Genomic DNA, 13,679 nt, shown 5'->3' with positions numbered 1-13,679 from the left:
GATAACTTTTTGTGTCGTTATTGTGGAAGAAATCAACCCAGATAAAATGATTATTTTTGTCACACACACACTTAGGTAATAGGATTATATTAAAGTTATCCTCACTGATAATCACCACCACACACACACACACACACCCACGCTATCTCTCCCACATTCTAAATAAACAAGGCGGTGTTTTAGGATGTCTGACAGGGTAGTGTACAAACAGCCGTGGGCATAATCACATTTCTGTGGAGAGTGGAGGGGCGGGAAGCTAGGCTGCAAAATCCTCCCGCCGTTTATTCTGCCTCTCCCTGCTATGATCTCACCAGTGAGGTTCAGCTGCTCCCGAGTGAGCTCAGCCGGGTCCACATGCATAATTTAGACTAACATCTGCTTAGATAGGACTGACTGGGAGTGCATCTTAAACAGTGAGATGTGCATATACACGGTATTCTGTTGGGCACAAAAGGCTTTGGTGAACATCCTGTACTGTCGCTCTCATCGAGGTGTCTTGTTTTGTGAGGAGGGATGTACTTTCCTGTTCCTGTCTCTCTTGTGTTGCCATTTCAGAATGACCTTGCGGCTCAAACAGGTCTTGAGCATCTTTGACATGCAGTAAAAAAGGATGAATCGTGCAGAAGGTAGAAGTTGTGAAGGGGACCTTGTAAAAGCCTTGCTGATGTAGAGATAACGATTTGAATAGCCTATACACTCGGTGTTTGTGATCACAGTACATCTGATAAAGCGAGTCAGATCAGTTGAAACCTTCAAGGGTGCCGGTTTCATACGCACATGAGCAAGTACATAGACAATAGGATACCATAGGGAGGGAAATAGTTGATGTCATACATACTTGTGGATAACGAGAAATAGGAAAAAAGCTGATGTCCTTTCCTTCAACTATCTATTTTCTACCCGAACAATGGATGGTTGTAAATTAAAGAGCATTCGCTCTACAGCATCCTTACCTTGTTGGGTTCTCTTCTCTCCCAAGGAAGCCCATTCTGTAAATGAGTAATGAAGGACACTCTGTATTCTCTCCCTCCCCCTTACACCTGGGTTCGTATTGGTACCAAGGTTGTTATGGCTATCTTCGGAGCACTTTAGAAAAGAGCTTCACACAGGAAAGTTTCAAGGAGGATGTCGGACATATTCGCATATAGACTACTATATTATTTGAAATGGTAAGTTACCTGGAATTGTTCAATTAAAGGTATTTGAATCTCCCCAGGACTGAAGATGAGAAACCTTGCACTGTATTGCATCAAATCAGTCCTCATTGTACACCACATGTTAAACATTTAATTTACACACTAAATAATGATATCTGATGCTATTTTTGCATCCCCTTACTGAAAAGGGTTCTTCAAAAACCGGACTTTTTCTAGTAATTTACGCTGCACTGAAGTGTTAAATTGGATTAGATGCCGGAACGGTTTTTCAGTGACAGGATTGGTACTGACATGAGTTGCCGGTACTTTAGGTATTTGACTGTTTTAGGGAGGGAAGGAAAGAGTGGATGAAAAAAAGAAAAGCTGAGTAAAGAACTGCTTTTTATTTGTATGTTTTTTACAGACATAAACATGGCAGGGGAGCCCAAACCGTACCGGCCCAAGCCAGGCTCCAAACGGCCGCTGTCGGCTGTTTACAGGTAAACCCGTAAAGATCTCTCTCACTTTCTGTCCCTCTCTGTCCCTCTCTCATCTCTCCCTCTCGGCTATGGGGAGATGAGGAACCTGTCTAAAGTGTGTGTCTGAGACTTTCTCCTACTGTAACAACTTGTAAAGGAGTTGGATTAGTGTGTGGTGTCAGGTGAAGGCTAAGGAGTGATGCAAATTCAGATTATGTCTATGAGTTGGCGAATCAGCAAGAACCTATAGAAAACTTACCATGAAAACTTCTGGTAAACATGTAAATTTTCAATTCCCAATTGAGTTTACTCCCAAGGTACTAGTTATTCGACTCTTGACATGTCCTTAAAATCATCAAGTATAACAGATCCAAAATAAGAGGCATTCCATGCAAAAGAAATGGAATATGAAGGCTTTATTACACATGGGCCTAATTGTTCTCCCATACACTTCTTATGATCATTAAAGCTTTATTTTTTTTGTCAATGTATAATACACTCAGTGGTCAGTTTGTTAGTTACACCTCCACATTCATGAAAATGGTTCGCTCCTACAGACAGTGAGTCACGTGGCCGTGGCATGCTACGTAAAGCATGCAGACAGCATTGAGGCAATCAGTTATGGTTCGATTGAACATTAGAATGGGCAAAAGAAGTGACCTAAGCAACTTTGAGTGTGGTATGATCGTTGGTCCCAGGCGCGCCGGTTCCAGTATCTCAGAAACGTCCGGTCTCCTGGGCTTTTCACGCATTCCAGTGTCTGGGGTTTACCGAGAATGGAGCGAAAAACAAAAACATCCAGTCAGCGCCAGTCCTGTGGGTGAAAATAGCCCATTGATGAGAGGTCGAAGGAGAATGGCAAGAATCGTGCCATGTTAACAAGCGGGTCACAAACAGGCAAATAATGGCGCTGTACAACAGTGGTGTGCAGAACACCATCTCGGAGCACACAACTTGTCGATCCTTGTCACAGATGTGCTATTGCAGCAGACGACCACACTGGATTCCACTCCTATCAGCTAAAAACCTGAAGAAGAGGCTCCAGCGGTCACTAACACTGGGCAATTGAGGAGTGGAAAAACATTGCCTGGTGCGATGAATCCTCGTTCCCTGTTGCGTCATGCTGATGGAGGAAGTCAGAATTGAACTTAACTTTATGTAAGCAGCATGAGTCCATAGCCCCATCCTGCCTGGTGTCAACAGTTCAGGCTGGTGGTGGCGAAGAATTCAGAATGTTCTGGAGGCAAATAGGGTTCCGACCCGGTACTAGATGGGTGTACCTAATAAACTGACCACTGAGTGTATAACTGATGTGCAGCCATATTGGTCAATTTACTATGACTAATGGTTAACAGACTGTTGTATAGTGGTCCCTTGACACCCTGTCAACCCACAGTTGTCCCATTCATTGGCTTGTTCCATTAGGCCTCATTGTTTTCTTATTTATTCATTTGCACATTGTTTTTTATGTTACAAATTCATTAAACATTCATTTGCATTTTAATACCACAGCTCAAAACAGCCGTGATGTAACATGGTAATTAGAGAGCCAAAACCAACACTGGGCTGCTCTAAATGGAAATGACATTTGCATGAATCTTAATTAAAAATGATCCCTGTGAAAAAGAAATGTGAACTTCTCTCCTGTTCTGAATAGGTATACATTTTCTTTCCTTCTCTGAAATGTACTTTATAAGTTACATTTTTTTTATTAGTAGTGACATTTTCATGATTCCTCTGAGCTCGCAATTGACGTGAGATTGTGGAATGTGTTGTTGATGGAGGAAACCTTAGTTCTTGTGACCTTCCTAGGTTTATCCGCAGGTTCCGGCCTTGAATGTAGAACCACTCTGAAACCACTCTTATTCCTGTCAGTCAGTCTTTGGCCTCCGCATGTCAGATTAGCTAAGGTTTTCTCCATCTGCGGTGGCCTTAAGACTTGACCCACATGTCTGTTTGGATCAAACAGTTTCTGTTTTGATATGTTAGCATTTGACAGAGCTTATAGTAGACATTAAATGCTAAACACACTCTCTCTTTTTTCTCTCTCTCTCTCTCTCTCTCTCTCTCATCCCCAGTGGTTATGAATTTGACTATGACTACTACAGGGATGATTTCTACAGTCGGTATGTATTGAATAATTCACTTACTTTTATGACATTTGAAAAAACTGTAAATTCCATTATGCCAAGTGCAAAATCGGTCAAATGAAAAATTCCCGGAAATATGGAAATGTTTCCCAGCAAAGTACCTTCTGCTTCAAGTTGTTTTTGCTAAGCAACCTTCTCTCCAAATATGAATAAGATACCTTTTCAGTCGTTTCATCCATTTGAAAAGACTGAGTAGAGCACGTCCTTGTACTTTTATGAACCCGTGTTTTCTTCCTCTAATTTGTTTTGGTGTTCAGTGCTTTAATCTGCTAAGACATTTACTAAATGTCAACTCGGACAGAGCTGCGATTAAAAATCAACTGGCGCTGTGAAATTAGTCAAGGAAGACACCTCACTTTGACATTTACATCTTGTTTTATTTATCCCCCCCTTCTTTTAAAGATGGATGGGAAGATAATTGATAATACATTAGAGTGTAATAGTAATTTGATCAGTGTGAAAAATAATGAAAAGTCAGGTTTGTGAGAGATTTGACATTTATTTGCATCCAAAAGGACACACTTGAATTGGAATTTTTCAAAATGGCGGAGCACAGATTTGTACGTCATTGATAAGGAACAATTGAAGAGGTCATAGAATGAGATACAGTATACTGTATAGAAATATATTGCAAGACAGAGGCATAGGCTATGAATAATTGCATTTGAAAATAGGACAATTTGATAAGCAAATCCACGTCAGATAGACCTACAGTAGATAGCCATTATACAGCTACCATCAACCTTATATGTAATAGATAGATTGTTGGGGGATATACTTCATAAGTCATTGATGACAAAATACGCCAGTTGGTGCAAATATACAGTAGTATGGATTGATTGAAGCTCAATGTTAAATTCATATCTAAGCCAATATGACACCAATGTCGATGAAAATTCGCAAATTCGCGATTTGATTGGAGGTACACGACTCACTCCCCGCCTCGCATCATGATTCCTTCCGGCCATTACAGAGAACACTTATACCGTAGGGTCGTTATCATTAGGGTCGTATAGAATTCTTGGGGCCCAAACCTAGAAACAATTCTAGACGTCGGATTAAAACGAGGCTGCGACGTCCACAAGGTGACAATTACACTTGGATACATTTGGGCTCAACACATTTGTCGATGCAGCAGTTTTTATTAAATGTATAATTTATCGCTCTAGTCACATGCGCCGAATAAAACTGGTTTAGACCTTACAGTGAAATGCTTACTTACGAGCCCCTAACCAATAATGCAGTTTAACATGCAAATAGTCTGGGTAGGCATTTTATTAGGTGTTCAGGAGTTTATGGCTTGGGTTAGAAGCTGTTTAGAAGTCTCTTGGACCTAGACTTGGCGCTCCGGGTACCGCTTGCCATGCTGGAGTCTTTGACAATCTTTAGTGCCTTCCTCTGACACCGCCTGGTATAGAGGTCCTGGGTGGCAGGAAACTTGGCACCAGTGATGTACTGGGCCATTTGCAATACCCTCTGTAGTGCCTTGCGGGCGGAGGCCGAGCAGTTGCCATACCAGGCAGTGATGCAACCAGTCAGTATGCTCTCGATGGTGCAGCTGTTGAAACTTTTGAGGATCTTTTGAGGACCCATGCCAAATCTTTTCAGTCTCCTGAGGGGGAAAAGGTTTTGTCGTGCCTGTCTTGGTGTGCTTGGACCATGTTAGTTTGTTGGGGATGTGGACACCAAGGAACTGAAAGCACTCAACCTATACCACTGTAAACCCGTCGATGAGAATGGGGGCGTGCTTGGTCCTCTTTTTCCTGTAGTCCACAATCATCTCCTTTGTCTTGATCACGTTGAGGGAGAGGTTGTTGTCCTAGCACCACACGGCCAGGTCTTTGACCTCCTCCCTATAGGCTGTCTCGTCGTTGTCGGTGATCAGGCCTACCACTGTTGTGTCATCTGCAAACTTAATGATGGTGTTGGAGTCATGCCTGGCTGTGCCAGTCATGAGTGAACAGGGAGTACAGGAGGGGACTGAGCATGCACCCCTGCGGGGCCCCTGTGTTGAGGATCAGCGTGACAGGTATGATGTTACCCACCCTTACCACCTGGGGGCGGCCCATCAGGAAGTCCAGGATCCAGTTGGAGAGGGAGGTGTTTAGTCCCAGGGTCCTTAGCTTATTGATGAGCTTTGAGGGAACTATGGTGTTGAACTGTGGTCAATCAATAGCATTCTCACATTGGTGTTCCTTTTGTCCAGGTGTGAAAGGGCAGTGTGTGGAGTGCAATAGAGATTGCATCATCTGTGGATCTGCTGGGGTGTTATGCAAATTGGAGTGGATATAGGGTTACTGGGATGATGGTGTTGATGTGAGCCATGATCTGCCTTTCAAAGCACTTCATGGCTACAGACATGAGTGCTACGGGTCGGTAGTCATTTAGGCTGGTTGCCTTTATGTTCTTGGGCACAGGCACTATGGTGGTCTGCTTAAAACATGTTTGTATTACAGACTCGGACAGGGAAAGGTAAAAAATATCAGTGAAGACACTTGCCAATTGGTCAGCGCATGCTCGCAGTACACGTCCTGGTAATCCTTCTGGCCCTGCAGCCTTGTGAATGTTGACCTGTTTTTAAAGGTCTTACTCGCTTCGGAGAGCGTGATCACACAGTCATCCGGAACAGCTGGGGCTCTCATGCATGTTTCAGTGTTACTTGACTCGAGCATTGATGTAGTTTAGCTCATCTGGTAGGCTCGTGTCACTTGGCACCTCTCAGCTGTGCTTCCCTTTGTAGTCTGTAATGGTTTGCAAGCCCTGCCACATCCGACGAGCATCAGAGCCCGGTGTAGTATGAGTCGATCTTCGTGCTGTATTGACGCTTTGCCTGTTTGATGATTTGTTGGAGGGCATAGCGGGATTTCTTATAGGCTTGCGGGTTAGAGTCCTGCTCCTTGAAAGCGGCAGCTCTAGCCTCTAGCTCAGTGCGGATGTTGCCTGTGATCCATGGCTTCTGGTTGGGGTATGTACGTACGGTCACTGTGGGGACGAAGCCAATGACTGATGTGGTGTACTCCTCAATGTCATAGGAGGAATTCCTGAACATATTCCAGTCTGTGCTAGAAAAGCAATCCTGTAGCTTAGCATCTGCTTCATCTGACCACTTTTTTTATTGATCTTGTCACTGGTGCTTCCTGCTTTTATTTTTGCTTCTAAGGGTGAATCAGGAGGATATTATGGTCAGATTTGCCAAATGGAGGGCGAGGGAGAGCTTTGTATGCTTCTCTGTGTGCTGTTGATATTCACCCCACTCCCTTCTTTAAAGGAAGAATCCATATGTTTTGTATAAATACAAATAGACATGTCTATGAAGTAATAGCCAGGGCCCGTTTTCCCGATAGCGATGGAACTTTAGCTACGGAACTTAAGCTTACAAGGGTTTTAATGATGCATTGTTTCTATAACGGCCGAAGAACTAACATGCCTAATCCAAAACACCTCGTAGGGAACTTATTGAAGGTATGAAGAACTGTCAATAAGTGCGTCAGTGAAGTCCTACACAGTCCCACCCGAATTAATCCACCTCTTATTGCCATCATTATGATGCCATGGCTCTAGACACTATACATTTAGACAGAAATGCAGTATAACCAGGCGTTACGTCACCTTGAAATTGACATTTTTATTCAGAGAATTGCAGGGGAAGAATACAATACCTTTTCATTGTGTAGCTTCGGGTGTCCAGCCGTACTTTGGTGTCTCGTTGCTGCCTTGGTTAGACAACTCAGGTTTGCAAAGCCAGTGTGGCTCCAAACACCAAATCGATCACTTGCAAATAATAGTAATTCCCAGCAGTACAGTTTGCAGTGCTTCTCGGAGCCTGTCTTTGTAGCGTCGGTTTTGTAGCGTCGGCGTCTACCTCTCCTGACAATGTCTAACTTTTCTTGAAAAGTTTGTCTTGAGAATGCCGTTATAATTATATCCTCGACCAAATCGATATCTTCTCCTTCTGCCATTGTGGGTTGAAAAAACAGTTTAGTAGTACGCAAATTAATTTGTTGATCAATCGTTGATCAATTTCAGTTTCCTAGTTTCCTAGTTGGTAATCCAATCAAAAGACGTGCAGGCACTATGCCTGCTAGCTGGCTCCTGTGTAACACTGGAGCCAGCCAGCAGGCGTACAATAGCCAACTCTAAAGCTGATTGGTTGACACTAAATTTTAATTTCCATTCACTTTAAGCTACAAGCGCCCGCACTGTTGATTCTGAAGGCCCGAGGGCAGATTTTAGACCCCTGGCAACACATGATGGCTGAATATGATTGGATAAAATATCTAACAAAAAGACCAGCCCTCCAAATCTCAACCTGGGGCTGGAAGCAGTGCAACCAAGAGGAACGCTATGAAATGAAGAGTGTAACTCTTACTCTGGGGAATAATTTAATACATATTTGTGGGAAAATATATATATTTTTTAAATTATATTCTGATGATGTTTAGGCCAGCAGAGAAGGCCTTGCTGGCCCTGACGGCCCACCACTGACAGAATCAAAAGAAAGGCAGATCTGATCTCCGATCAGCGTTCTCCATTCAAACCCTAACATTAGATACTGACGACGGATCAACTCCTAGAAAGAAATTATCACCTATGGCAGCAAATATTGAGGTGGTTCATTCTAATGCTTAGGCTATGCACTAAATGGAATATTTGGCATATCATTGCGCACATGTTGTTAGGCGTAGACATCATGAAATTGAGGTAAGAATTACAGACAGTAGCCTACAATTAGAAAAATAAAACTCAATTGATTGAACTTGAAATTGATTCAATATGATTGAAATACAGTGCCTTCAAAAAGTATTAAAACTCCTTGACTTTTTCCACATTTTATTGTGTTAGAGCCTAAAAATGATTCAATGGAGATGTTTTGGTCACTGGCCTACACACAATACCCCATAATGCCAAAGTGGAATTATGTTTTTTCAAATGTTTACAAATTAATAAAAAATTAAAATTCAACCCCTTTGTTATTCAACCCCTTTGTTATTACAAACCTAAGTTCAAGAGCAAATGTGCTTAACAAGTCACATAATAAGTTGCATGGACTCACTCTGTGTGCAATAATATTGTTTAACATTATTTTTGAATGACTACCTCATCTATGTACCCCACACACATTATCTGTAAGGTCCATCAGTCGGGCAATGAATTTCAAACACAGATTCGACCACAAAGACCCAAGAGGTTTTCCAATGCCTCGCAAAGAAGCGCACCTATTGCTAGATGGGTAAACATAAGCAGACATTGAATATCCCTATGAGCATAGTGAAATTATTCATTACACTTTGGATTGCGTATCAATACACCCAGTCACTACAAAGATACAGGCATCCTTCCTTACTCAGTTGCCGGAGAAGAAGGAAACTGATCATGGATTTCACCATGAGGCTAATGGTGACTTTAAAACAGTTACACAGTTTAATGGCTATGATAGGAGAAAGCTGAGGACGGATCAACAACGTTGTAGTTACTCCACAATACTAACCTAATTGACAGAATGAAAAGGACGCCTGTACAGAATACAAATATTCCAAAACATAAATCTTGTTTGCAACAAGGCACTAAATACTTCAAAAACTGTGGCAAAACAATTAACTTTTGGTCCCGAAAACAAATTATATTTGGGGAATATCCAATTATTGAGTACCACTCTTCATATTTTCAAGCAAAGTGGTGGCTGCATCGTCATATGGATATGAAACGGAATGGAGCAAAGTACAGGCAAAATCCTAGAGAACAACCTGCTTTCCACTAGACACTGAGAGATGAATTCACCTTTCATCAGGACAATAACCTAAAACACAAGGCCAAATCTACACTGGAGTTGCTTTCCAAGAAGACAGTGAATGTTCCTGAGTGGCCAAGTTACACTTTTGACTTAAAGTGATTGGCAATACCTGAACATTGTTGTCTAGTAATGATCAACAACCAACTTGACAGAGCTTGAAGAATTTTCCACCCAAAATTTGAAAATATTGTACAATCAAGATGTGCAAACATCTTAGAGACTAACCCAGAAAGACTCACAGCTGTAATCGCTGCCAAAGGGATTCTGACATGTATTGACACAGCGAAATGTAACACAACAAAATGTGGAATAAGTCAACGGGTATGAATACATTCTGAAGGAACTGTAAATCCAATCAATTTTATCCCACTTTGTAACACAAGACATAGGTCTACTGTATGTAGCTTACTGTGTTTATATTTTAATGCAGTCATCTCGGTTTTCATTTGAGGCCATTTAGTTTTTTACCCCTTTCTTGTTTATAACAATTGCAAAGACATTGGCAACTTTCTATTGTAGTAAACTTCGTTGTGAAGTTATCGACGGTCACAGAGGGACAGATACACATCTTTATTCTAGGTTTAGCAGAGATCTTCAATGTATGAAGTGGGCAAAAAAAAGCATCTAATGACCCAGTTATCTGTTCTGCGGGTGGTCTGAGGCAGTCGATAAATAACGAGTGTTTTCAACTTTAGTAATGATGGTTTTGGGAAACAGCTCTGAGATGTAACCGTGTGCCTACAAATGTTTTAACGATGAACTTAGCCTTAAGATGCTTTTAGGAAACCGGGCCTTTGACAATAAATTATGTGAGGCAAAACACATCATTTGAAGCGCAAATTACATTTTTGAAAGTCATGTTTTGCTTGTGGAAATATTTTTTAGAATTTTGTATAATCACCTTCCAGTGTAAAAAAAAACATTTGAAATTAAAAACAAAAAACAACGTTTTAAGTGAGAAGTAGGCAGGGGTCCGAAGCCGAAAAAGCAAGGAAATTCACATGAGCACCACAATGCCTACACCAGCCATGCTCGACTAAACAAGTGTTTCTGAGTTTACTGTATGTCAATGTTACACAGGTAAGCTAACGGTTACAGAATTTAGGAATGGAGACATGCTCTATAGACCTCTATATGAGTGACTGTGTCCAGCACACCACCCTGTTGTTATGTTGGGCACCTACTGACTGAACAAGTATGTTTAAGAAATATATTATGAAATATATATTTTTCCTCAATGACATGTATTGCTAAAATAAATGTTTAAGAACATACAGGCAGGCACCACATGACTACAGTACAAAACAGCTTGCTCAGTCAAGTATGATGGCCCTGTAAGTATAAAAGCAAAGCTTGCTTTCATATCATAAAAAAGCTTGAAAAGGTATTGGAATGGGATTAGTGGATTCCAATACTTTAACTTGTATGCGATACAAATCACATTATTGTGGGAGCACCTCCTCTAATAGTAGGAATTAGTCTGTTTGATCTCTATGGGTGTCATTTCCTCCTGTCCTCAGGCTGTTTGATCTCTATGGGTGTAATTCCCTCCTGTCCTCAGGCTGTTTGACTACCATGGCCGGGTGGCCCCACCCCCCAGGGCGGTGATCCCCTTAAAGCGCTCCCGGGTCCTGGCTCCATCCACACGACGTGGGAAAACATCCTTCCCCATCAAGACCACCTCCTCTTCCTCCTCTTCCTCCAGACCACCCACCTCCTCCTCCTCCTCTACCTCTTCCGGACTCAAGTGTAGGTTCACCAACTGTTATACTGTATATGTGGCTGATTCCAATGTGGCAATACTAGGATTGGAAAATGATTAACACATATTGCTAATATTCAGCTAAACATAATAGATATTGTATCGTTGAATGTGAGGGGGATAAATAATATAATGAAGCAGGAAAATATATACAGACAGAATAAGTTGCTTAATATACAACTATTTCACATTGGTAAACCATCTGATTTTTTTTTAAAGACTGATGATTTTACTCTCCCTTAACAAAAGGAGCTGTCATGTCCCAACCTACCTCAGCACAACTAGCACTTTCTCTGCCACTATAAAAAGCAATGCCGTTTCCAGAGACAACAGGAACGAGCAACAGCAATGTTGAGCCAAACAGAACGCTGTATCCTTCCAGTCTCAAATTTGATTAGCAAATTAACAATAAGACCATGTTTTACATTTAACGTGCTGATCAGAGTTCTGTGTTCCTGAACGGCAGTCTATAAGGAACGGACTGTATAATTGGACTCAGTGTGTGGTCTGTATGGTTTCTGCTTCTCTCTTATTCAGTGCAGTGTTATCAGTACCCACAGCTTGCTAACGTCAGTCAAGGGGCTCTGATGCGGTGGACTTATGGAGGGAGCGGAAAAACATGTTTTCCTCCTTTTTTGGATAGACGATATTGATTTTTCTCCAAGCCGGGCATCACGGTTCTATATCTGGTAGAACCGTCAGAACCGTGAGAAATTGCTGTTTCTATTGACGTAGATGGATTGGGAGCAAGCTATGGTTAGATAGTCCAAAGATTTGGGCGGTGTGGATCTATATAGTTTGTAGGGGCTGTGGTGCATAACAGCCATTCAGATCCTATGTAAGCCATAGCTGTCAAAGACAAGGCCTAGCAGACAAATGGACTAATATTCTCAGTATTGACCTCTTCGTCCTCTACAATTGAATAGAGATAAGCTCTGCATACGACAACAAAAGTAATGCCAGTGGCAACAGACCATATTGCTCAGAGCATGCTGGAGATTTCCCTAGCGCTCTATTTGACTTAAAGCTATCTAGGGTCTCAAATGACTTCGGTAAGAACAATCTGAACTCTCCTAGTCTGCTGCAATCTTCATCTTGCAGTGCTTCAAAGAGACCGTCGCTATCTCCAAGAACACATTCCTCTCTATGGGTCATCGTTAAGTCCCAGAATAAGATCCATCCATCCACCCCATAGAAATAGAAGAGACTATGTTGTTTTTCTCTGTAATGCTGAGCTAACAGAGGGTGCTGTTGATGAAATTATGTTGGATTAGGCTGGGTATGTCTGGAGTCTCTCTCTATCTGTGGCTCGTGTGGCTTATAGCACAAAGGAACAGGGCCTGAAGTCACTGATAAATTAGAAATGGCTCCACACTTTCTTATCATCAAAGGACAAAGTTGCCCAAAGCATACGCAGTTGTTGTTGACTGTTGAAATAACAAATTGCTGTGTGTGTGTGCATACATGCTTGCGTGTGCGTCTGTGCCTGTGCGCTCGCCTGCCAAAAGCATTGAGGGGACAGCATTGAAGGAGGGAGACTTCAATGTATCATATATCACACCTCCTTGGCACCATTCTCCATCTCCACTAGATCCTCTATACTTTCTATTTTCTCTGTCTGTGGAATGGTTGATCCAGAGCTCTCAACGCTCAAACAACAGAGTCCATGGCCACTTTAGGGAACAACAGTTGGCTGGCTTGTGATTCCAATACACACATTGACTCTGCATTGCATCTGAAGTAGGATTGCATACCAAACACAATGCTGCTTTGAATGTAGCGAATGCATTTACAAACACCACAGAATGCAAACACATGTTCTGTCCACACGTATGTCCTTACCGACCAATACTTTCAAGGTCAACAAGGGGCCATGTCACCGCTAGGGTCAGGTGCTTGTGGTTTGATGTTGGACTGGGCAAGAGAGACAAAGACCTCTATGGCTTCAACTGTGTCCAGGTTGTCATTGTAAATAAAGTTAAATAAGTTCAACTGATCAGCTAGGAAAGGGGCAATAGAAATAAGTTCCACCAGCCCTATCTCCTTTCCCTAGAGATAAGGCTCTTTCTCCAGATCTAATAGCAACACTGTATACTCTTAGAAAAAAGGGTTCCAAAAAGGGTTCTTCTACTGTCCCCGTAGGAGAACCCTTTTTGGTTCCAGGTAGAACTCTTTTGGGTTTCATGTAGAACTCTCTGTGGAAAGGGTTCTACATGGAACCCAGTAGGATTCTACCTGGAACCAAAAAGGGTACTTTAAAGGGTTCTCCTATGTGGACTGACAAAGAACCTTTTTAGGTTCTAGATAGCACCTTTTTTTCTAAGAGTGTAGGAAATGTCCTTGGTGAAAAAGTAGCAGAGA

General features: G+C 42.0%; 1 protein-coding gene across 5 annotated transcripts in view; it reads left to right on the top strand.

The window, feature by feature from the left end:
* LOC135517418 (RNA-binding Raly-like protein) overlaps window positions 1-13,679 on the top strand; it is a 161,251-nt gene that overhangs the window by 133,563 nt on the left and 14,009 nt on the right. For all 5 annotated transcript variants that reach the window (XM_064941680.1, XM_064941677.1, XM_064941678.1 and 2 more), the window contains exons 3-5: window positions 1,561-1,636; window positions 3,694-3,741; window positions 11,118-11,305. In XM_064941680.1, the coding sequence (XP_064797752.1) occupies window positions 1,561-1,636; window positions 3,694-3,741; window positions 11,118-11,305 (312 nt within the window). The remainder of the gene's footprint in view (window positions 1-1,560; window positions 1,637-3,693; window positions 3,742-11,117; window positions 11,306-13,679) is intronic.

Source organism: Oncorhynchus masou, chromosome 28 (assembly GCF_036934945.1).
Source record: "Oncorhynchus masou masou isolate Uvic2021 chromosome 28, UVic_Omas_1.1, whole genome shotgun sequence".
In the NCBI taxonomy this organism is placed as follows: Eukaryota; Metazoa; Chordata; class Actinopteri; order Salmoniformes; family Salmonidae; genus Oncorhynchus; species Oncorhynchus masou.
The sequence above is the reverse complement of the archived record's forward strand: the minus strand, read 5'-3'. Positions and strand labels throughout refer to the sequence as shown.